The sequence below is a fragment of the Orcinus orca genome, chromosome 13 (genome assembly GCF_937001465.1).
Source record: "Orcinus orca chromosome 13, mOrcOrc1.1, whole genome shotgun sequence".
NCBI lineage: Eukaryota > Metazoa > Chordata > Mammalia > Artiodactyla > Delphinidae > Orcinus > Orcinus orca.
In genome coordinates, this window is record NC_064571.1 from 80,463,128 (window position 1) to 80,488,468 (window position 25,341).

The 25,341-nt window shown below is 38.4% G+C and overlaps 1 protein-coding gene and 1 long non-coding RNA gene across 5 annotated transcripts in view; one reads left to right on the top strand and one right to left on the bottom strand.

Moving 5' to 3' along the window:
• NBAS (NBAS subunit of NRZ tethering complex) overlaps positions 1-25,341 on the top strand; it is a 341,400-nt gene that overhangs the window by 78,750 nt on the left and 237,309 nt on the right. For all 4 annotated transcript variants that reach the window (XR_004485944.2, XM_004274869.2, XM_033437419.2 and 1 more), the window contains 7 exons: positions 322-579; positions 1,289-1,414; positions 4,462-4,613; positions 11,576-11,716; positions 11,979-12,057; positions 13,619-13,723; positions 14,092-14,228. Coding sequence is in view for 3 of the 4 variants with exons in the window: in XM_004274869.2 (XP_004274917.1) it covers positions 322-579; positions 1,289-1,414; positions 4,462-4,613; positions 11,576-11,716; positions 11,979-12,057; positions 13,619-13,723; positions 14,092-14,228 (998 nt within the window). In the remaining variant the exon portion in view is untranslated. The remainder of the gene's footprint in view (positions 1-321; positions 580-1,288; positions 1,415-4,461; positions 4,614-11,575; positions 11,717-11,978; positions 12,058-13,618; positions 13,724-14,091; positions 14,229-25,341) is intronic.
• LOC125960762 (uncharacterized) overlaps positions 5,182-25,341 on the bottom strand; it is a 308,514-nt gene continuing 288,354 nt past the window's right edge. The window contains exons 2-3 of the long non-coding RNA XR_007470764.1: positions 18,488-18,568; positions 5,182-5,557 (exon numbers count right to left, since the gene is read on the bottom strand). This is a non-coding gene — a long non-coding RNA (uncharacterized LOC125960762). The remainder of the gene's footprint in view (positions 5,558-18,487; positions 18,569-25,341) is intronic.

A 25,341-nucleotide genomic window follows, 5' to 3' on the forward strand; every position in this document is an offset into this window, starting at 1 on the left:
AAATTAACATTCTCAACTCCTTTATTTCCCTAAAGTAATTACCAGGTATATATTTTACAAGACCGTATTAATGACCTGTTACTAAAACAGGCTTTAGTTTTAGAGATTTGGAGCCAATAACTTCTGTGCTTATTTCTGGAGCTGTTGATGTAAATATATAGCATTTGTTGTTGGGTTTCTTTGAATTCCATTCTTAGTTTTAATCCCACGGCTGATGTAATGAATCAAACCAGAGTAGAATTAAAAATATTTTTCTCATTAGCTCTAAAAACTTATCTTTAGTTCCTCACTATTCACTTAACATTTCCTTTTTCAATTCAGTGCGAGATTAAACTTGCCCCCAAACGATCTCGTTTGGAGACGAGGGCGGGAGAAGAAGGTGAAGGAGAAGAGGATTCGGATTCCGATCAGGAGACATCTGCCAAGGCTCGCTACTTTGGTTATATAAAACAGGGCTTGTACTTAGTGACCGAGATGGAGCGCTTCGCACCAGCCCGGAAGCGCCCGCGAACCATTACTAAGAACTACCGCCTGGTGAGCCTGCGGTCTACGACCCCAGAGGAGCTCTACCAGAGGAAGGTGAGGGTGTCCCCTTACTATCCACGGTCACAGCATCAGATGTGATTTGCCTCTATTGAGAAAAAACTTTTTTTTTAATAAAGGAAGAAATTTAAAGAGGGATTGTTATTATCGTTGACATCTTAGCTGTGTCAGTATGGTAAAGCTGCTGAGAATAATGCTGGTCTTTGCGCCTGTGCAGTCACAGTCAGAGCAGTGGGTGGGAGGTGAGTTCGTGTGGACCGATTGTCCACTTGGCTCCGCCCAGGTTTTCGCGCCACTTCGTGTGGCCTTCAGCTCTCACTTCCTCTGTGTTGAAGTACAGCTGTCTCCTCAGACTGCAGCAGATGAGGGAAGAACTGCAGACTTGCTTTCTAGTCTGGGGTTTGCTTGGGAAGCAGATTTGATCAACACTGAGTATTCCACGTGTCTGTGCTGCACTGTCACAAGCGGAGTCCTGGAGGAGGAGTCGGGCCGCCCTGCTGGTCCTGGTTTTGCCATTTTACTTTATAACCATGGGTATTTCACCTCCTTTTCTCATCTTTCTGTTAAAGCGCTTAAAAGAAATACTTGATCTCTCCGCCCCTTGTCATGTTCGTGAGCTTCTGGGGCCGCAGTGCACATGAAGGTGGTTAGGAGTGACCTACGCTATCATCGTTCATTCTGTCATCATTTTGACACGCAGACTGCTTGGTAATGTCACATTCGTGTTCCATTTCCTTGTCCAAAGATCGAAAGTGAAGAGTATGAAGAAGCCTTGTCTCTGGCTCAGACCTACGGCCTGGATACTGACCTGGTGTATCAGAGGCAGTGGAGGAAGTCAGCTGTCAACATTGCTTCAATTCAGAATTACTTGGTATGTTTAAGATTTTGGGGAACATGCAGTAAAATTCAAACTTATGGAAAAACTTTTGGCTGTAGGGCTTCATGTTGGAGTACTTTTCACTGCTGACTTTTCTATATGAAGTGTTTTATTCTACCTTGAAAAATTATCTATCAGGTTCTGTCGGCCCTGCAGCTAGACGTTGGTGCAGAAGACATGTGACCAAATATTCACTGCTAAACCAGCCAACTGCCTGGTCTTGGCCTAATCCTTTCCCTTCATCTACCTCAGTTAACCTCTGTTCACCTCCATCAGTCAGGGTCCTGTCAGAAGCCAGGAACCACACAGTAATTTGAACAGGAACAGTTTTAATATGGAGAATTAATATTTTCTAGCAACAAGAGATTTACTATATGAGGGCAAAGAGAACTCTAAGGAATACCCTGGGGCTGAACGGCATGTACCCAAGGAGGGAACAAACTCGGAAGGGAGGGCTCCCCCTGGGCCGGGATTCAGGCTTCATTGGACAAGGAGTGGTTGCAGCACATTGGATGGACCAGTTCGCTGGAATGCCTGAGGCCACGGCTGGTCCACAGTAGCCAAGGCTGGCGGGCAGGGAAAGGTGGGATGGATGGGCCAGCTGGATGCCTGTTGCTAGGGTGGCCGTGAACTGAGGTTGGGGGGTCGGAAAACCCCAGGGGCTGATAAGTAGGGAGCCCCCCACCAGCATGAAGGCTGGTAGATAAGGAACCGTGGCCAGGACTGAAAAGAAAATATTCCCCCTGGTGTAGGCGAGCCTAGTTTAGGGAGCTTCCCCTTCAGGTGTCTGGGAGGATTTGCTGGGGAGGAATCTGTCCATGGGAGTGCAGCTGACACTAAGTGGGAAGTTGTCTTCCAAAGGAGGGAGGGGGAAGTAAGCACCACCAGGTGTCGCCTGCGGGCATTGCCAAGACAGGAGCAAGAACCAGCGCACACGTGGACTAGAGACCAGAGCCTCTTCCTCTGCAGTGGCCTGCAGCGCCCTCTGTTGACAAAGCTTAATATCGTGTCAGCGGCAAATGGGAAAGGCTGTTTATCCCATAGCTGGCTCTGAAGAGTGCTTTTGAGGCTGAGAGGCAATAAATAGATAACTGTCATATCAAACTTGCCAAATACCCCCTTTTTGCTTAAATCCTACAGTTAAATCCTTCCTGCTATGTGCTGCCACAGTTAGAGTTACTATGTTGGCTGTTTATTTGAATCATTGGCACCTTTGTAAGGAAGTAGTTGGACTCATACCTATTTTTAGAAGGTGCTGACTTCTCATGTGACATTTAGGAAGGCAAATACCTTTTCATTTAGGAATATTCTAAGAAGTGTTGGGAAATTTTCATGGTAGTTGTTTTCCCTAAAAATTCATGTACATGAGTAATTAAAAATAAATAAAAACGTAATCTGAAAAAGTTGTGTGTAAGAAGTAGATGCTTCAACCCAACGGGAAGATGAACTGTCAATACAAGCAAGATATCAGAGTTGAGAGAGCATGAAAGATAATGAAATAAAGGAAGAAGACAAAGTTGCTTGTATTTTCTTTAGAATATCAGAACAGCAAACCTATATTATCTTTCTTTCTTTTGTGACTCAGGACAGTGAGCTCATGAGTTCATGTATATCCACTTAACGGCCTTTTCTGTAACACAGTAGAAAGCAGATATGGTCTCTGAAGGAGCTGACAAATGTTAGGAGAGACAAATTATGTACATTTTTTATTGGGGGAAATACTTAATTCAGCAAAATAAATAGGCAGTGAAGAGTAAAAGCACTATGCCAGGAATGAAAGGGGTACAGGAGTGGCATAAATATGGCCTTCGCTTTTAGGGAGCTTATAATCTTACCGAGAAGACAAGCTTTATGCCTTCATTATAGAAATGACCATACAAGAAGATTGCGGACAAATGCTGTGGGAACCCAGTGAAGGTAGCAATCTTTATAGACTCTGGTTATGGAAGTCTTCATATAGTGAAGATGTTTTGGGCAGGGATTTGAAAGGATTCAAAGTAGAGCTAGAAGAGAGGAAGGCATTCTTAATGGGACAAGTGGTATGAGCAAATTAAAAGAAAATGAGCATGACTCGTGAGGCCAGTGACTAAACCTGGCTTATTCATTGCTCTATTTTCTTGGCACACAAAAAGTACTCAGTAAATATTTCCTGGGTGAATGGCTCTGTAAGGAAACCAGTCTGTTGGATCTGAGATTCCATGATGGTGAACATTGGGGCATATTGATTAGAAAGATACATTGATTTGGGTTCAGGTGGGAAACCTTGCCAAAGGCAAGAGACTCCTGCAGTGTCCCAGTTGTTACGTGTCAATGACATGGACTGATACAGAGGCCATAGATGTGGAGAAGGGGATGTGAGTTCAGAGACATTTCAGGAAAGAATTGATATGAAGGAATGTGTGAGGTATGAATCAGATTTTACCCTAAATTTGTATCCACAAGGGCTCTTCTAGAAAGAGGGCAAGTCAGGAATTTTGAATGGAGTCAGAGGAAGCTGTTGGGAGGGAAGTACATATGGGCCCTTCGTCTTTCCAAGGAACAACATACCATGACTTTTTATGATTAAATTATCATCTGTGCTTTGGAGTACATCTCATGGTCAAGTAAATACAAAACCTTGACGTGCTATGCCTCATTAGTTTTGTTTCAAAGTTAAACATGTTTGTTACAAGAAGATAAATCTTGCCTTACTTCTTTATTTTCTACTATTCTATATAGCCCAAGTGCAAACTAAAGAGCAACTAAAAAGTTTGGAAAGAGCTTTTTATGTTTCCAAAAAAGAGTACTGAACTTTGTGTTTCAGTGTGTTTCATTAGACGAAGAAAGAAAGCAGTTGGAATCACATGCCCTCTACCCAGTCCTAGTCACTGTTAGGAAAGTAGCTCTTTAATGTTGAGATGCTCTAGCAGCTGCTTGTGGCCAAGGTTTCAGGTAGCTCTACTCTCTTACGTATAGCTTTATAATTCTAGAAGGCAGTTTTCAGGTGCTCTCAGATATCATGGTTTCTTTAATGCCTCTTTTTAAATTTTCTCTATATCCAGAGTAAAATAAAGAAACGATCCTGGGTTCTTCATGAGTGCTTGGAAAGAGTTCCTGAAAATGTGGATGCTGCAAAAGAACTGCTTCAATACGGATTAAAAGGCACAGACCTGGAGGCTCTTCTAGCCATAGGGAAAGGAGCAGATGATGGCAGGTTGGTTCTGGAAAGATGTGGATAGAAGTAAAGGTGACTTTATGAAAACTTTTAAGCTGAGACATTGGAAAGGGTAAACTTTTCTTTATTTAGGTTATTCTGCAATGAAGCAGTTGCCTTTGATTAATGCTTTTTTATCTGAGGTCAGTTTTCTTTCCTTTAAGTTAAATACGTTTACATATGGTAGCTTGATGCTAAGGAAAGAGCAAATTCTACAAACATTTATTGAATGCTGGCCGTTTCTAAGCTGTGAGGTTCAGGCGGCATGCGCCCAGGTGCGCTGACTGGTGAATTGAACCACCGTAGGCAAGTCTGAGCTTCGTTCACTTACTTTATGTGTAGCATTGTGTCCTTCAGAGAATTACCTTGATTAAGTTATATATCTTGTGAAAGCATCTCATAAACTTTTTTTTTGAATTTTATTTTATTTATTTTTTTAAACAGCAGGTTCTTATTAGTTATCCATTTTATACATATTAGTGTCTACATATCAATCCCAATCTCCCAATTCATCCCACCACCACCACAACCCCCCGCCACCTTCCCTGCTTGGTGTCCATACGTTTGTTCTCTACATCTGTGTCTCTATTTCTGCCCTGCAAACCAGTTCATCTGTCCCATTTTTCTAGGTTCCACATATATGCGTTAATATACAACATTTGTTTTTCTCTTTCTGACTTTCTTCACTCTGTATGACAGTCTCTAGGTCCATCCACGTCTCTACAAATGACCCAACTTCGTTCCTTTTTATGGCTGACGTCTTCTTTATCCATTCGTCTGTCGATGGGCATTTAGGTTGCTTCCATGTCCTGGCTATTGTAAATAGTGCTGCAGTGAACATTGGGGTGCATGTGTCTTTCTGAATTATGGTTTTCTCTGGGTATATGCCCAGTAGTGGGATTGCTGGGTCACATGGTAGTTCTATTTTTAGTTTTTTAAGGAACCTCCATAGTGGCTGTATCAATTTACATTCCTACCAACAGTGCAAGAGGGTTCACTTTTTTCCACACCCTCTGCAGCATTTGTTGTTTGTAGATTTTCTGATGATGCCCATTCTAACTGGTGTGAGGTGATACCTCATTGTACTTTTTTTTTTTTTTTTTTTTTTTTTTTTTTTTTTTTGCAGTACGCGGGCCTCTCACTGTTGTGGTCTCTCCTGTTGTGGAGCACAGGCTCCGGACGCGCAGGCTCAGCGGCCGTGGCTCACGGGCCCAGCCGCTCCGCAGCATGTGGGATCTTCCCGGACCGGGGCACGAACCCGCATCCCCTGCATCGGCAGGCGGACTCTCAACCACTGCGCCACCAGGGAAGCCCCTCATTGTACTTTTGATTTGCATTTCTCTAATAATTAGTAATGTTGAGCAGCTTTTCATGTGCTTCTTGGCCATCTGTATATCTTCTTTGGAGAAATGCCTATTTAGGTCTTCTGCCCATTTTTGGATTGGGTTGTTTGTTTTTTTAATATTGAGCTGCATGAGCTGTTTATATATTTTGGAGATTAATCCTTTGTAAGTTGCTTCATTTGCAAATATTTTCTCCCATTCTGAGGGCTGTCTTTTCGTCTTGTTTGTAGTTTCCTTTGCTTTGCAAAAGCTTTTAAGTTTCATTAGGTCTCATTTGTTTGTTTTTGTTTTTATTTCCATTGCTCTAGGAGGTGGATCAAAAAAGATCTTTCTGTGATTTATGTTAAAGAGTGTTCTTCCTATGTTTTCCTCTAAGAGTTTTATAGTGTCCGGTCTTACATTTAGGTCTCTAATCCATTTTGAGTTTATGTTTGTGTATGGTGTTAGGGAGTGTTCTAATTTCATTCTTTTACATGTAGCTGTCCAGTTTTCCCAGTACCACTTATTGAAGAGATTGTCTTTTCTCCGTTGTATATCTTTGCCTCCTTTGTCATAGATTAGTTGAGCATAGGTGCGTGGGTTTATCCCTGGGCTTTCTATCCTGTTCCATTGATCTGTATTTCTGTTTTTGTACCAGTACCATATTGTCTTGATTACTGTAGCTTTGTAGTATAGTCTGAAGTCAGGGAGTCTGGTTCCTCCTGCTCCATTTCTTTCCCTCAAGACCACTTTGGCTATTTGGGGTCTTTTGTGTCTCCATACAAATTTTAAGATTTTTTGTTCTAGTTCTGAAAAAAATGCCATTGGGAATTTGATAGGGATTGCACTGAATCTGTAGATTGCTTTGGGTAGTAGAGTCATTTTCACAATATTGATTCTTCCAATCCAAGAACATGGTATATCTCTCCATTTGTTTGTATCATCTCTAATTTCTTTCATCAGTGTCTTATAGTTTTCTGCATACAGGTCTTTTGTCTCTCTAGGTAGGTTTATTCCTAGGTATTCTTTTTGTTGCAATGGTAAATGGGACTGTTTCCTTAATTTCTCTTTCAGATTTTTCATCATTAGTGTATAGGAATGCAAGAGATTTCTGTGCATTAATTTTGTATCCTGCAACTTTACCAGATTCATTGATTAGCTCTAGTAGTTTTCTGGTGGCATCTTTAGGATTCTCTATGTATGGTATCATGTCATGTGCAAACAGTGACAGTTTTACTTCTTTTCCAATATGTATTCCTTTTATTTCTTTTTCTTCTCTGATTGCCTTGGCTAGGACTTCCAAAACTATGTTGAATAATAGTGGTGAGAGTGGACATGCTTGTCTTCTTCCTGATCTTAGAGGAAATGATTTCAGTTTTTCACTACTGAGAATGATGTTTGCTGTGGGTTTGTCATTTATGGCCTTTATTATGTTGAGGTAGGTTCCCTCTATGCCCACTTTCTGGAGGGTTTTTGTCATAAATTCGTGTTGAATTTTGTCAAAAGCTTTTTCTGCATCTATTGAGATGATCATATGGTTTTTATTCTTCAGTTTGTTAATATGGTGTATCACAATGATTGATTTGCATATACTGAAGAATCCTTGCATCCCTGGGATAAATCCCACTTGATCATGGTATATGATCCTTTTAATGTGTTGTTGGATTCTGTTTGCTAGTATTTTGTTGAGGATTTTTGCATCTATATTCATCAGTGATATTGGTCTGTAATTTTCTTTTTTTGTAGTATCTTTGTCTGGTTTTGGTATCAGGGTGATGGTGGCCTCCTAGAATGAGTTTGGGAGTGTTCCTCCCTCTGCTATATTTTGGAAGAGTATGAGAAGGATAGCTGTTTAGTTCTTCTCTAAATGTTTGATAGAATTCACCTGTGAAGCCATCTGGTCCTGGGCTTTTGTTTGTTGGAAGATTTTTAATCACAGTCTCAGTTTCAGTGCTTGTGATTGTTCCGCTCATATTTTCTATTTCTTCCTGGTTCAGTCTTGGAAGGTTATACCTTTCTAACAATTTTTCCATTTCTTCCAGGTCGTCCATTTTATTGGCATAGAGTTGCTTGTAGTAGTCTCTTAGGATGCTTTGTATTTCTCTGGTGTCTGTTGTAACTTCTCCTTTTTCATTTCTAATTTTATGGATTTGAGTCCTCTCCCTCTTTTTTCTTGATGAGTCTGGCTAAAGGTTTATCAATTTTGTTTACCTTCTCAAAGAACCAGCTTTTAGTTTTATTGATTTTTGCTATTGTCTTCCTTGTTTCTATTTCATTTATTTCTGCTCTGATCTTTATGATTTCTTTCCTTCTACTAACTTTGGGTTTTGTTTGTTCTTCTTTCTCTAGTTCCTTTAGGTATAAGGTTAGGTTGTTTATTTGAGATGTTTGTTGTTTCTTGAGGTAGGATTATATTTCTATAAACTTCCCTCTTAGAACTGCTTTTGCTGCATCCCATAGGTTTTGGATCGTTGTGTTTTCATTGTCATTTGTCTCTAGGTATTTTGGGATTTCCTCTTGATTTCTTCAATGATCTCTTGATTATTTAGTAACGTATTGTTTAGCCTCCATGTGTTTGTGTTTACGTTTTTTTCCCTGTAATTGATTTCTAATCTCATAGCATTGGTAGGAAAGGATGCTTGATATGATTTCAGTTTTCTTAAATTTACTGAGGCTTGATCTGTGACCCAAGAGGTGATCTATCCTGGAGAATGTTCTGTGTGCACTTGAGAAGAAAGTGTAATCTGCTCTTTTTGGATGGAATGTCGTATAAATATCAATTAAATTTATCTGGTCTATTGTGTCATTTAAAGGTTGTGTTTCCTTATTAATTTTCTGTATGGAAGATCTGTCCATTGGTGTAAGTGAGGTGTTAAAGTCCCCCACTATTATTGTGTTACTGTCGATTTCCTCTTTTAGAGCTGTTAGCAGTTGCCTTATGTATTGAGGTGCTCCTATGCTGGGTGCATATATATTTATAATTGTTATATCTTCTTCTTGGATTGATCCCTTGATCATTATGTAGTGTCCTTCTTTGTCTCTTGTAATAGTCTTTATTTTAAAGTCTATTTTATCTGATATGAGTATTGCTACTCCAGCTTTCTTTTGATTTCCATTTGCATGGAATATCTTTTTCCATCCCCTGACTTTCAGTCTGTATGTGTCCCTATGCCTGAAGTGGGTCTCTTGTAGACAGCATATATATGGGTCTTGTTTTTGTATCCATTCAGCCAGTCTGTGTCTTTTGGTTGGAGCATTTAATCCATTCACATTTAAGGTAATTATCGATAAGTATGTTCCTATTACCATTTTCTTAATTGTTACGGGTTTGTTTTTGTAGGTCCTTTTCTTCTCTTGTGTTTCCCACTTAGCAAAGTTCCTTCAGCATTTGTTGCAGAGCTGATATGGGGGTGCTGGTGCTGTTATCTTTTGCTTGTCTGTAAAGCTTTTGATTTCTCCATCAAACCTGAATGAGATCCTTGCCAGGTAGAGTTATCTTGGTTGTAGGTTCTTCCCTTTCATCACTTTAAATATATCATGCCACTCCCTTCTGGCTTGCAGAGTTTCTGCTGAGAAGTCAGCTGTTAACCTTATTGGAGTTCCCTCGTATGTTATTTGTCGTTTTTCCCTTGCTGCTTTCAATAATTTTTCTTTGTCTTTAATTTTTGCCAGTTTGATTACTTTGTGTCTCGGCGTGTTTCTCCTTGGGTTTATCCTGTATGGGACTCTGCCCTTCCTGGACTTGGGTGGCTGTTTCCTTTCCCATGTTAGGGAAGTTTTCGACTATAATCTCTTCAGATATTTTCTCGTGTCCTTTCTCTCTCTCTTCTCCTTCTGGGACCCCTATAATGTGAATGTTGTTACGTTTAATGTTGTCCCAGAGGTCTCTTAGACTGTCTTCATTTCTTTTCATTCTTTTTTCTTTATTCTGTTCCGCAGCAGTGAATTCCACCATTCTGTCTTCCAGCTCACTTATCCGTTCTTCTGCCTCAGTTATGCTGCTGTTGATTCCTTCTAGTGTATTTTTCATTTCAGTTATTGTATTGTTCATCTCTGTTTGTTTGTTCTTTAATTCTTCTAGGTCTTTGTTAAACATTTCTTTCATCTTCTCAATCTTTGCCTCCATTCTTTTTCCTAGGTCCTAGATTATCTTCACTATCATTATTCTGAATTCTTTTTCTGGAAGGTTGCCTATCTCCACTTCATCTAGTTGTTTTTCTGGGGTTTTATTTTGTTCCTTCATCTGGTACATAGCTCTCTGCCTTTTCATCTTGTCTATCTTTCTGTGAATGTGGTTTTTGTTCCACAGGCTGCAGGATTGTAGTTCTTCTTGCTTCTGCTGTCTGCCCTCTGGTGGATGAGGCTATCTAAGAGGCTTGTGCAAGTTTCCTGATGGGAGGGACTGGTGGTTGGTAGAGCCCGGTGTTGCTCTGGTGGGCAGAGCTCAGTAAAACTTTAATCTGCTTGTCTGCTGATGGGTTGGGCTGGGTTCCCTCCCTGTTGGTTGTTTGGCCTGAGGCGACCCAGCACTGGAGCCTTCCCAGGCTCTTTGGTGGTGCTAATGGCGGACTCTGGGAGGGCTCACGCTAAGGAGTACTTCCCAGAACTTCTGCTGCCAGTGTCCTTGTCCTCATGGTGAGACACAGCCACCCCCTGCCTCTGCAGGAGACCCTCCAATACTAGCAGGTAGGTCTGGTTCAGTCTCTTAGGGGGTCACTGCTCCTTCCCCTGGGTCCCGATGCGCACACTACTTTGTGTGTGCCCTCTAAGAGTGGAGTCTCTGTTTCCCCCAGTCCTGTTGAAGTCCTGCAATCAAATCCGGCTAGCCTTCAAAGTCTGATTCTCTAGGAATTCCCCCTCCTATTGCCAGACCCCCAGGGAGGGAAGCCTGACCCTGGGAGGGGCTCAGAACCTTCACTCCAGTGGGTCCAGTTCTGTGGTATAATTGTTCTCCAGTTTGTGAGTCACCCACCCAGTGGTCTTGGGATTTGATTTTATTGTGATTGTGCCCCTCCTACCATCTCATTGTGGCTTCTCCTTTGTCTTTGGATGTGGGGTTTTTGGTGAGTTCCAGTGTCTTTCTGTTGATGATCCTTCAGCAGTTTGTTGTGATTCCGGCACTCTCACAAGAGGGAGTCACCTCATAAACTTTTAAGCGCCCTACAAATGTCAGTTAATAACAGTAATAAAGTTATTTGAGAAGAGCTGCTGTTCATCAAACATTTGGAACTTTTGGGGGGATATAAATGTGATAGTGTATTTGATAAGTAATTTAAATGAGACTGACATTCATTACCATTTTAAAACCTTAAGTAGAAGTGATTCACATTGTAAGCTCGTTTTCTTCATAGGCTGTTTCACATTGGGTGACTATAACCTCCCATGTTTTCGTAAGCAGTTTTCATTTTCTTGATATTCAGAGTTTCTACATGTGATGATTACTGATGACTTTTTGCCCATCCTGTGGACATAAATGAAAGAATCGCTTTGCTTATAATAAATAGCAAAAGCTTTCTTTCAAATAATTGCTTGTTTCTGTTTCTGCAGAAACCAATGTAATAAAATCAAAGTAGGAGAAGGTACTTCACTATATGAAATTTAAAAAAATTCACAGATTTGGGTTTTCTTTTTTTCTCACAGATTTACACTACTTGGTGAAATGGACATTGACGGTGTCTCCTACGAGGAGCTTTCCCCACCTGATGAAGAGCCTGCCGAGAAGAAAAAGGAGAAGGAGCTCAGGAAGAGACAAGAACTACTTAAATTAGTGAACTTTTCAAAGTAAATGATTTATTACTGTTCATTTGTAATTTCTTAAAAATACCTAGTAATCTAAGTGTGTTCTTTACTAGTGACAATTGCTGTACATTATTTTGGCAAGTTAAATCAAATGCATTTAGTATTGTTTTACCCTTGTGCTTTTGTGTACTATTCCATGAATTTGAGGCTTAATACAATATTGATCATTTTTATTCTATTTTAGATCTTAGAGAAATGTGCTTGTAGGTAAATATAAGTGGCCTAATACAGTTGTTCAAAACAGGTTAACACTGGAACAAAAGGAACTTTGCCGTTGTAGACTGAAATTATTAACCTACTTAGATCGACTCGCAACATATGAGGTAAGGAGTAGTTTTTTGTTTGTTTGTTTGTTTTATTTTTGCGGTGCACAGGCCTCTCACTGTTGCGGCCTCTCCTGCTGCGGAGGACAGGCTCCAGACGTGCAGGCTCAGCGGCCATGACTCACGGCCCAGCCTCTCCGCGGCATGTGGGATCTTCCCGGACCGGGGCACGAACCCGCGTCCCCTGCGTCGGCAGGTGGACTCTCAACCACTGCGCCACCAAGGAAGCCCAGGAGTAGTTTTAATCAAACCAATTATGTTCATTTGATCTGTCATTATAAATGCTAAGGCTGCCTTCATATCTGATATTCTTGGTCTTTAGAACTATTTATGTAGGAAAAGTTCATTTTGTATAGAAGCAGGTTCTCTTATACATCAGTTTTGGTAAAATTTAGAGGTTCATGAAAGGCCAGAAGTTGCTTTGTTCGTCTAGGGAGTAGAAGTGCGTTAGCCGTCTCTGAGAATCTGTGTTTCCTAGGTTTATGGTCCTTTTCATTTACTTTTATTTTACATTTAAACTTTAGGTTATGGCATATAGCTGTCTATAGTACCAAATTCAGTATACACTGGGTTTTAATAATCCTAATATGACTATTTCTGACTTGTTTAATTTTAATGATGTATTAGTGGTTTGAATTTAGTTGGTTAAACTTTGATCCTAATTATGGCCAGAGTTAGTCACTTGAACTTAAAGCATACTTCAAAATTGTTTCTTCGGGACCACAAACACAAATATCCCATGTTGGGCATTTCAGTAGCACTCTGTACCATGAGATTTAGGTATTGTTAAAGGCGTGAGAAGCACTTCATAAAATAGACATAGTTTAGATTGCTTTTTCACATGACCCTCATAGCTTATGTTACCCAGGATTTAGTATAAATTTCCCACCTTTGAAATTTGACTTCATTTGCAGTTTACTTCCTCCATCTCTCTCGGCCTCCCTTCTGTGGTCACACCGTGGCTTTTGGTATTGGAGCGTAGTAGGGACTCAGTAAACATCACTTCCTATGTGTTTCCCTTTACCTGTTCTTATTGCTTGTTCGTCTTTCCTACTAGATTTTGAGCTACTTGGAGAGCAGGGAAGCTGTATTATTGTTCATTGTATCACCACTGCCTATCACAGTGCCCCTTGCACATTATTGACACCTAATAAATATCTGATTAAAGAATGAATGGTTCAATCTGCAATTTACATAGATCATTCCAGCAGCAGTAAAGTTAATCTAAAGTTCTCACACAGATGTGACAGGTGCCCATAGTACATAGCCATGTATAACTGTTGCTTATTCGTTTTTACCAGGTGGTGGATTTTGTTTGTCCTACTGTAATTGTACTGCCTATTTCATTTACTTCTGGATTTTTTTTTCAATTAACAGCATTTATAAATATAGCCATTTTCCAAATAAAGACAAGAATACAGATGTAGTACTTTAGTTAACAGTTGAGAGTTTAATTAATTCAGGCCTTATTTATTTAGGTAGGCAGAGTTGTAATGGTTTTTCATATTTTCTTGTCACCCATATTTAAAAGCCTTTCCATTAAATCACTGTTTCCCCTCAGGAAATCCTCAGAGTGCCTCATGCATCTGAACAGAGATATGATGCTGAATTCTTTAAGAAGTTCAGAAATCAGAATATTGTTCTCTCAGCAAGAACTTATGCTCGGGTAATTTCTTTTTTGTAAATAAAACAATTATGGTTATTAACACTTTCTAAGTCTTTGAGCCATGCAGTTAATGTTATTGCATGCCTATATCATTACATTTCTTTTCTGTGTTGTACTATATTAATAAATGTAGAGAAAATAGAATCATGTTAAAATTTTTTTATTTATTATTCTGAGTTCTAAAAATAATTTTTAGAGCATTAGGTTGAGAAAAATGATACAGACCTGGAAAAATCAGGAATCTTTCAAAGCACTTCATATCAGAACTGCATAAAAAAGTTAATTTTAAGGTTTTGAATGTTGTCATACAAAATCACTCCTTTATTTCTAAGGTTCACGTTAGAAACTTGCCCTTGCCTTCTGTACAGGAAAGTAATGTACAAGCCCTAGAAATTCTGTTCACTTACCATGGATCTGACCTGCTTCCTCATCGCCTCGTGATTCTCTCCAATTTCCCGGAGACCACTTCTCCACATGAATATTACGTTTTGCTCCCTGAAGCTTGGTATGTACTATGTTCACTGAATTTTACCTTTTTGCTAAGTAACAATTTTTGTTTCATGCTAAACATCTTAAATTAAAAAAATTTAAAATGTAAACAATTTAAACTTTTTTTTCTGATTATAAAATTATTTCTAACTTATTTTTACGTGATCCTGAGGCCAAACCAAAATATGTCTAGCATAGTAGGATTACTGTAACGTACGGAATGTGAACTTTGCTTTTTTTTTTGAAAGTCTTCTGCTACTAAAAAAAAAAAAAAAGAAAGTCTCCTAGCTTTATGGCTATGTACTCAATATATACTGTTTTATGGTTAAGAACAGTTTTTAGGATAACAGTGTCTGTTTGAATTAGTTGTATCTTTTAGAAATTGAAGTGTAGTTCTGACAATATTAGGTTGTAGGTCCAGGGAACCCAGGAATGTCTTGGGGATCCTGCTTTTCTCAACAACCTTTTCTCCCTATGAAATTCCAGAGGCACAAAGACAGATGGGAAATCAAAGTACCTCCCTCCCATTATACTAATGCTCCTTATCTCAGTTGAAGGCTTTTTGATAATTGGGTTGTGACATAGACTCTTAAGACCAGTGGGACCATTAAGACCCTGTTGTACCATCTGGTGGGCTTCCAAAGGCCAGAACATCACTTCCTGAGAATGAAGAAAAGAGAATATACATTTGACCCTTGAGCAACACGGGTTCAAACTGTGCAGTTCCACTCACACATGGACTTTTTTCAGTAGTGAATACTACAAAACGACATGGTCCTCAGTTGGCCGAATCTGAGGATGTGGAGCTGTGTGTACAGAGGATCCACGTGCATGGAGGGCTGACTATAAGTTATATAGGGGTTTTTGACTGCATGGAGGGTTGACACCCTTATCCTCCCTGTTGTTCCAGATTCAGCTGTGTTTGCCTCAGTGTGTAGCCTGGAGATGGGCAGGTCATCAGCCCCAGGCCTGAATGCCACCTGGGAGTAGCATACCTTGCTTCTGTCTGACCCCATAGAGGCAGAAGGGAAGAATATGTCCATTTGTGAGAACTTTTATATCTGGTAAACTAGCCCACTAGTAAATGTGGCTCAGTCATTAATTGCATCCTTTCTGAATTTGTTTGCCCAGTCTTAAAAAGAGTTGAGAGTCCCTGTCTTGCTTACTCATGTTGCATACTTTTAGTAATAGGTGAATTGATCTGTATGAAATCTGCTTGTAAACTATAAAATACACTGTAAGGGATTATGACGGCTCTGACTGAAATCATTGTTACAGACTCTAGCTACTGGCAATTTACAGTGATATGGGAAGGGAACTGGGGATCATGTGGCTTCCTCATTCTTCCTCTGCACCTCCCCTGCATAGTTGTAGGCTTAGCTGTTGACGATAATGACCAGCATTTATACAGTAATTACTATGCATTTGGCACATACTTACATCCGGTCTCCCAACACTTTTGGTATTATCTCTGTTATTATAGAAAGCTGAGATTTACAGAGGCTTAATAGCATATTAAACTTTATGTAAGTGCAGCCAGGATTTGAACCTATTTTTATTTAGAGTTGTAAGTCAGTAAGCTCTAAAAATAGAAGTTATAAACTCCCTATTTTGCATTACTGTTAGTACTGAAATGTAATTCTTTGTTATGATAAAAGTGAGCAAAAAGAAAAAGCTTGGGATATACCTTTCAAGCAGTTTCTTTTAGATCTGAATACTGATAAGTAAATGCAGTCTATAAATATGTATTTATAAATATTTAACAATTAATTCATTTAGTTTCTGCCTATTCGCAAAATAGATCTAATCTGAATGGAAATGACCTTTTCTACTGTACATTGTTAGTATAGAGAAAAGGGCCACTGTCTTAACGTTTTTTCTAAAGGTAGTTTCTCCTTAGATTTGAACTCATTTATTTGCATTGTCTTCTGAGGATTGCTTAGATAAACGTTTGATTTTAACCTGAAATTTCAGAATTGGTTTTTAGAATAGTTTTACAATGCCCAGTGCTATATGTTATCTTTGAAAGCCCTATCTATGGTTCCTTTATGGTGGCTGTCATAACTGATTTAAATGGCAGCAAATACTTTGGGTATATCATTGCAGCAGAGGGTAATTAGATGTTATTTCTAATCTTTCTTGTGGGATGTGTTGCTTAGACAAACTTGGAAAAGACTGATTTCTTGTGAGTCCTTAGGTCATAATCATTTTAAATATATTGAGAAAATATAGATTTATTTTTTTGTTAATCTTTGTTTCTCAAGAAAGTCTTTCACATTGATTATATTTTTGCTATAGTTAGACTGAGAAAGAACAATAGATTTTAATAGTAATGTCTTTTATGTGACTGCAAAGCGAAACCACAGTTACGTTTCAGGCATAGCCTCTTCTATGAGGTCTTCAGTAATTATTCCTTTCCCTATATTCTCATAATTCTTTGTTCATTCTTGCAGTATAGCACTTTTTATTTTGTATTATAGTCAGTCATTTTTATTACTGCCTTTCTCCCCCTTGTTCTCTTCTTTAATAAACACCCAGCCTTAAACTCACTAACTTCAAGATGGAGGCCATCTCTTCCTGAGTTTTGGATCCTCAGGGCCCAGGTGTTTGTGCAGTGGTTCTCTAAACTTGTTTGCTAACTGGATAAATTAGGTCCATTTTACGCCCATTTACAAAAGAGATGAAAAGATGTGCTGCAGGGATTGCAACAGAATATGCTTTCACTTACTAACAAGGGAGGTGTCCAGGTCATGTTTCTCCAAGGCTCCCACCGCCTTAAAGATTCTATTGCTATTTTAGCCCATAGGTGAAGCCTGTACTCTTCTACCCTATTCAAAGTTTTACTCTAATGGACGTGGAGATCTATAAGATACAATCGTAGGACTTATTTCCCTTTTTTAGGAAATATATTTTTTGAGTACTTGCTATTCATTTTCAAATCACTTGGAAACTTTGGGTCAGATGGACACAAAGTGTCTGATTGTTGGAATGTAAACACCCCTCACTGTTTGACTGAGCCCCTTCTGCATGCCTGGCGCTATGGTAGGGGTCTTGAAATGAGTGAACACAGTTCCTCTTCAGCAGGAGTCATCAGGTATGGTTTACACAGGAACAGAAGTTCCTGCTTGCAGCATCATGCTTTCAAACTGAGGAAGAGATGAGTTGAAATGACTCTAAATCTGCAGCCTTTTTTGCTTTCTCTCTTCTTCTCCTCAGTTACAATGTTTGCCAGCTCCTGAAATGGTCTTGCCACTTCCTTGTTTACTGCCTCGGACAGCTGTAGAACTTTCTGTGCACATGCCTTGTTTTTCTGTGAGTGTATACATTGCTCACTGGTAGAGCCTATATTTCATCCTGCTTTGTCTTCTCTTCAGCCCGCCAGCTTGTATTTTTCAAGTAATAATGACTTTTTAATGATCTGTTGAATTGATTAGAAACAAGTCACTAAGCTCTAAATGGACGGCTCCCAAACGCAGAATGACCGCGTAGCTCCCCACTGCCTTCAGCTTGCTGTTGGGACACTCGGTACAGGGCCCTGCTCTCTCCACTCTGCCAACTGTTAGTCCCACGAGCATGCCAGGCCTTCCCTCCCCGCCCCCCTTAGGGCTTTTCAAGGTTAGTGTGCTCCCGCTGGGTGTGTCCTCCTGGATCTTCACATGACTTGTCTCCTCCCGTTTATCTATCCTCCTTGGCCATTCTATTTAGAATTTTACCCTCACTTTATTTTTATTTATTTATTTTTGAATTATCCATTATAAATATAAAATTATCCATTTTATACACATCAGTGTCTACATGTCAATCCCAATCTCCCAATTCATCCCCCCCTGCCCCCCCCCCGCTTTCCCACCTTGACGTCCATACATTTGTTCTCTACATCTGTGTCTCTATTTCTGCCCTGCAAACCAGTTCATCTGTACCATTTTTCTAGGTTCCACATATATGTGTTAATATACGATACTTGTTTTTCTCTTTCTGACTTACTTCACTCTGTATGACAGTCTCTAGGTCCATCCACGTCTCTACAAACGACCCAATTTCATTCCTTTTTATGGCTGAGTAATATTCCATTGTATATATGTACCATTTCTTCTTTATCCATTTGTCTGTCGATGGGCAAATTTAGGTTGCTTCCATGACCTGGCTGTTGTAAATAGTGCTGCAGTGAACATTGGGGTGCATGTGTCTTTTTGAATTATGGTTTTCTCTGGGTATATGCCCAGTAGTGGGATTGCTGAGTCATATGGTAATTCTATTTTTAGCTTTCTGAGGAACCTCCATACTGTTCTCCATAGTGGCTGTATCAATTTACATTCCCACCAACAGTGCAAGAGGGTTCCTTTTTCTCCACACCCTCTCCAGCATTTGTTGTTTGTAGATTTTCTGATGATGCCTATTCTAACTGCTGTGAGCTGATACCTCACTGTAGTTTTGATTTGCATTTCTCTAATAATTAGTGATGTTGAGCAGCTTTTCTTGTGTTTGTTGGCCATCTGTATGTCTTCTGTGGAGAAATGCCTATTTAGGTCTTCTGCCCATTTTTGGATTGGGTTGTTTGTTTTTTAATATTGAGCTGCATGAGCTGTTTATATATTTTGGAGATTCTTTGTCCATTGATTCGTTTGCATATATTTCCTCCCATTTTGAGGGTTGTCTTTTCATCTTGTTTGTACTTTTCCTTTGCTTTGCAAAAGCTTTTAAGTTTCATTAGATCCCATTTGTTTATTTTTATTTCCATTACTATAGGAGGTGGAACAAAAAAGATCTTGCTGTGATTTATGTTAAAGAGTGTTCTTCCTATGTTTTCCTCTAAGAGTTTGATAGTGTCTGGTCTTACATTTAGGTCTCTAATCCATTTTGAGTTTATTTTTGTGTATGGTGTTAGGAAGTGTTCTAATTTCATTCTTTTACATGTAGCTGTCCAGTTTTCCCAGTACCACTTATTGAAGAGACTGTCTTTTCTCTCTTACCCTCACTTTAAATCTTCCTTTCCTGTTTTATTTTCTCCCTAGCTTAGGTCAGCCAAATAGTTGACCTTTCACCTACTCTGTTTTGAGATGCCAGTGGCAGAATGTTTACCTTGGCATTTTTTTTTTAACATCTTTATTGGAGTATAATTGCTTTATGATGGTGTGTTAGTTTCTGCTTTATAACAAAGTGAATCAGCTATACATATACATATATCCCCATATCTCCTCCCTCTTGCGTATCCCTTCCACCCTCCCTATCCCACCCCTGTAGGTGGTCACAAAGCACTGAGCTGACCTCCCCGTACTATGCGGCTGCTTCCCATTAGCTATCTATTCTACATTTGGTAGTGTATATATGTCCATGACATTCTCTCACTTCGTCCCAGCTTACCCTTCCCCCTCCCCGTGTCCTCAAGTCCATTCTCTACGTCTGCGTCTTTATTCCTGTGCTGCCACTAGGTTCTTCAGAACCATTCTTTTTTTTAGATTCCATATATATGTGTGCCTTGGCTTTTAATGGAAGTTTGATTAACTATTCTAATTGAACCAAATTTTATGATTATGATTGCTGGGAAACTTTGGTTTGTGTTATTTTAGTGTTTTATATTGTCATTCTTAAATAATCGTATTTGACATTGATGAAATGTGACCAAGTTGTATAAAACTTTGAAATTATATTATCTGTCATAGGTGATACATCTTTTTGTTAGCTACCTGTCTTTAGTTTGTCATTGCTGTAAAACGTTTACATTTTATATTCTATTTGACTCTTTTAGTTTTAAAGTACAAAAGTGACATTTCTTACCATCTTTGTTAACTTTGACAACTTGTGGTAATAGAGGGTTTTTTTTGGTGAAAGAAAGAGAACTATATTTTTTGACTTTTAATATTTTTGATGCTTATAGCATGTTTTAGAAAGTTTATTTAGAGTTTTCATTTATGTCTTTTGTTTTATTGGAAAGCCTTTCCAGAGTGATGAAAGCAGGCTAGTTTAAAAGGTTGTATTCAGAACAGTTGTCTGTTGAAATAATATAGCAGAGGGATAAAAACATTGACTAGCTAGAGCCAAGTTGCCTAGATTTGTGATCTTGGACACGTTTTCTAACTGCACCTCAGTCTTCTCACCTGTAAAATGGGGATGATTATAGCACTTCATAGCATTGTGAGAATGACCGAGTTAATGTATATAAAACACTGCGAATGGTGCTTGGCACCAGGTCATTGCTACTTAAGCATTAGGAATTATTATTAATGCAGAATCCCATGCTAAGGCCTTGGCCTTGTATATGTTATATAATTATTATTTTAAACTTACTGGAATATTTTTATAGTTATGGAAAAGTTGCAAAGATAATACAGAAAGCTCCTGTGCCCCCCTCGCCTAGCTTCCTCTTCCTTCTTACATAATCTTAGCACATTTGTCAAAACTAAGAAGTTACTGCTGGAATAGTCCTGCATATAACGTGACATATGCATTCCTAAAAATCACTGCACTATGCAAAATACTGCAGTGAGATCCACAGGGCTTATGGGGAGAATAGGGTTAGTGGAACAAAGTTAGGAACGTAGTAACAATCGTAGTATAGTTTTACATATATTAAATGATTAAGAAACACGTAAGTACTAAAATATGTCACTTTACCTTGACAAAGACCTGAAAAAGACTGCTTATGGAAGTGAGTGTTGGGAACAGTTGCAGTTTGTGTGTTATTGGGAAGTGGAGGAGGGGGGTGATTAGAATTCCAGTACAAAGTTGTAGCCCCAGATGTGGACTGGAGTGGCTCCTGATACATTCCGGGAACTGAGGCTGCTGCTGGATGTCTGGGGAGTGTGTGTGCATGCACACGTGAGCTGACATGGCTTGGTTCAGCTGAGCGCAGTTTTCTGTGTTCACCTAATGTTTCTTGTGGATGGAATTGGGCATCAGCAAATGTGAAATTTGTTATGCTGAAGTTGTTCCATAATATATTAATTTATTGGAACAAGTTTGCATTTTGAAAACATTGCAGAACTGACCATATGTTACTATTAACTAAACTACGTATTTATTTGGATTTAAGGAGTGTTTCTCCTAATATCCTTTTTCTGTTGCAGTATCTGATCTAGGATACCACATTGCATTTAGACTTCATTTACTTTTAATATATGGAAATAAACTCTGTCATTCAGTATCTGTCACTCATGAAGTTCTTTGACACATATATTTATTACTAGACAGTGAAAATTGATCCTAATATCTATATTCCTGGATCGCCTCCAGAATTGGCAAGGAAAGATTGAATTATATTTAGCGTATTTTGGTGTATTGCAATATTTAAAGCATTTTATAATATAAGTAGCAAACCTCTGTTGATGGAAATAGAGTATCCAGAACACCTCATTCTTTTCATCATCCTTGAAAAACTGTTTCTATAGTAACTTGGCAGTTTGTTTCCTTGTGAATATCTAAATTTAGATTATTTGATGATTGAAATTTTGACTGTGAAAAGCGTGCTATAATATACAGACGGGCTGTGCTTGTGTGAACTATGAAAGTGTGTCTTAGACGTTTCCATTTTCTTTTCTGAGTTGGCGATTATTTGTATTATTTGCTGACTGACTTCTGACCATTCACTACCTTTAGTTCCACAGTAATTTATGTGACATATCATTAAGGCTGAAAATAAGAAGTGGCTGAGTGAAAACTTTTAAGTCACCAGTTGTTTAAATAGAATATGATGTCAACCTAATATTAGGTCTGTTTATAGTTGTTTCATATTCTCATACCTGGTCTCATATTCAGAAAGTGCTATTATCCTAGAGTGTAAAAAGCACTTACCCCGCCTTCATTTAGAAAAACCTTGCAAAACAGTCTGATAAATTGTGTGACAAGCCAACCGGCAGAAGTTTCCTGCCTGTGACTCGCAGACCCAGGCCCTCTTTGTACTGTGCATACTTTAACTCATGTGTTTGTCCCTGGGATTTTATTCCCTTGCTAACCCTACATCATTTCTGCTTTTCTCAGGCCTTTGTCCCTTTGGTGCCTCTCTACCCCCCTTGGTAATGCAACAGAAAATCCAGGGTCCCCAAGAATTTTCCCATTTTCATTTTTCATTGGGTAAATAAGCTTGCATCCTTTTCTCCTCATTGATAAGTCTTTGTCACTCCCCCAAAACTAGAAGGCCTTTGGGTGACAAATTTGGAGGATATTTTTGTTTTTAGAGGCTGCTAGTATCCTGTGGCACGTTTTGTTTTGTTTTGTTTTTTATGACCAGACTAACATTATCTCACAATCAGGTGCTATGAATATACTGGTGAATGCAATGATGGTTAAAGACTGTTGGATGAACGAATGGTAGTTATGTGAAGAAATTTGTAAAACACAAGGGGTCGATGTAGCAAAGTAAATAAAATGGACTCAGAAGCATTCTTTCTGAAACAATCTATGAAGGAAACATGTCTGACTTTTCCTACTGAAAGTAAGGTAATATACTAGTTGTGGTCTACAGTCGTCTTCAGAGTGAATATATATATATATCTTTAGTGTATTTCTGGATCATATCTTTGGCGTTGTATATTTTTGACTCTGTGTTAAGCATAGGGACCATTAGGACCATTTGGCCTTGATATACTTTTTATTTTATTAAAAATTTTTTTTAAATTGTAAAATACATAAAAATTTACCATCTTAACCATTTTTCAGTGTGCAGTTCAGTAGTGTTAAGTACATTCACATTGTTGTGCACTCAATTTCCAGAACCCTTTTTATCTTGGGAAACAAACTCTGTACCTATTCAATAACAACTCCCCATTTTTCTTTCACCCCAGCCCCTGACAACCACCATTTTCCTTTTCGTTTTATGAATTTCACTATACGGTATTTGTCTTTTTGTGTCTGGCATAATGTCCTCCAGGCATAATATGCTTTTAGTAAAATTAATATCACAAATAAGATTTAGAGTGGCTGGCCACCTGTGGGCCATGTTTCTGTTTATGCTGCAAAAGTATTTCTTAAATAAGGTAAAGGACAAAGATGGGTTCTAGTTCAGGACGGGATGTTACATGACCATTGTTGCCTGACTCCTTGTGGAGAGCCTTCTCTTTATCTTTCGATGATGAAGAGGGCATCCAAATGAAGGGAACTTCTAATATCACATCTAATACTTTGTTTTCTAAATCTTGGATTTGAATAGCCAAATATGGAGACTTTTTCTGTTACTACAACAACATAAAATTTATGTCATAAAAGCAAAACATCAATATGCATTTTATTAAATTTTTCAGTAGGACACACTTGATCTAGGTCAGATTAATATACCTTTTAACTTAAATCATATAAATCAGATAAAGAATTTACCTTGAAAAAGATCAGATGACATTATTCCCATTCTTCACAACTGAAAGGTAGATAGGAGTTTACTTTTTCCTACACTTCGAGTTTCAAATTAGTGATGTTTTGATATTTTACATTAGTTTGTGATTTTTTCAGAGTTGAAATAATTTGAACTATCTTTTTCATTGGCTCTAGGCAGCTTTCGATTCAGAAGGTAAGTTATTGTTTGGTTGATTTTTTTTTTTTTTTTTTTCCTTGAAAGGCAACAGAAGACAGTACCGGGATCAATTCCTGTTGGCTTAGTTTCATAGTTTTAAGGGTATTCTGGAAGTTTTTCTCCCGTAAGAAGCATATTACTGTAATGTTTCTTGTGAAGCGGATGTTGATTTTTGAATTTTAACTTTTTCAGTGAAATTTATAATTAATCATGAGTACATGTGAAACTGATTTTAAAATTGAAGCATTTCTAAATTGCTTTATACTATTTCATTTTCATTGAAATAACAGTCTAAAGAAGGTGAATGAATCTATAAAATTTTGTGTTATTTCAATAAAAATTTAGGGAATAATTATGTACCATGTAAAGGCATTATATTAGATTAAATAGGTAGATAGGTATATGAGTCAGATGTGGTCCCTGTCCACAGATAAATTAGAATCTAGTAGGGAAGATCAGACAGGTTAATTATAGATATAACTACCATAAAGTTAAAATATGTGTCATAGGAGGAGTATAAATGGCTTTAGAGATGGGAGAGATTACTTTCTGTTACAAAGGAGGTAAATCAGGAAAGCCTTCTTGGCAGAGGTGAAGTTTGATCTAGGCCTTGAAGGTTGAGTGTGTTTTTGATGCTGGGAAGTTTGAATAGGAAAGAGTCATCTGAATAAATATTTAACCTGAAGTTGTTTCACCTACTTAGTCCTCACATATATGATATCATTTAGTCACAGAGTACAAAAGATGTTCCCAATTAACTTGTTAATTGAAAATGAATTAGTGCAGAGGTTTTCCAGTAAACAATTATGAATCTTTTTTTACTCATGTTTTTATGTAGCCCAGTCCTGATCATAAAGATCTCTTTTTTCTTCCTTGAAACGTTTAAAAAGCAGTCTTTATTGGGCATTCTATTTCCACCATATGTTTTGTTGTTGTTGTTGTAATGAAATATCACCTAAACTATAGCCTGGATGATGAAATAATTATGGAAAGATTGGGGCATTGCATTCACTTTTTTGATTCGCAAGGGAAACATAAAAGTGTTTCTTTACCCTTTAAAATTGAAAAATTGATTAGTTACCTAACCAAAATTCAATTCCCGTATGCGCAGTTTATTTCTGAACTGCTGTGAGCAAAGAACAATAAATTGGCTTATATTCTAGGCTTGAAATAAGTATGTGGCCTTCTGCGGTGACTGTCATTAGAGAGAGGCGTGCAGGCAGCATGCTACAAAATGGGGTAAGTTGGCAGTTTCTGAATCCAAGAATAACCTGGTGGTTGGATAGGAAAGGAAAGGCCTAAGAGCCTCCCTTGTCTGGGAGCAGGGTCTGGGGCTGGCAGTGGGAGAATTGCTTTGCATGTCTCCTGGCACTGTGGGCATCTTAGATTTTGACTTGATTAGTTCTTGTCTTTCTATTTATTTAAAGCAACAAAATAGATTTAGGGCAATTTTATTGATTATGAAAGTGGAAACAAATATTTTTTTAGAATAATTTTTATGGACCTTGGAAAGTATGTTGGTATTTGTTATGTATTTGGTACTGAGAAGTATTATACTAAAGAAATGAAGGTGTAATGATTTACTAATTCATTTGCTCTGTATTCGACAAACATTTCATGATTATGAAAC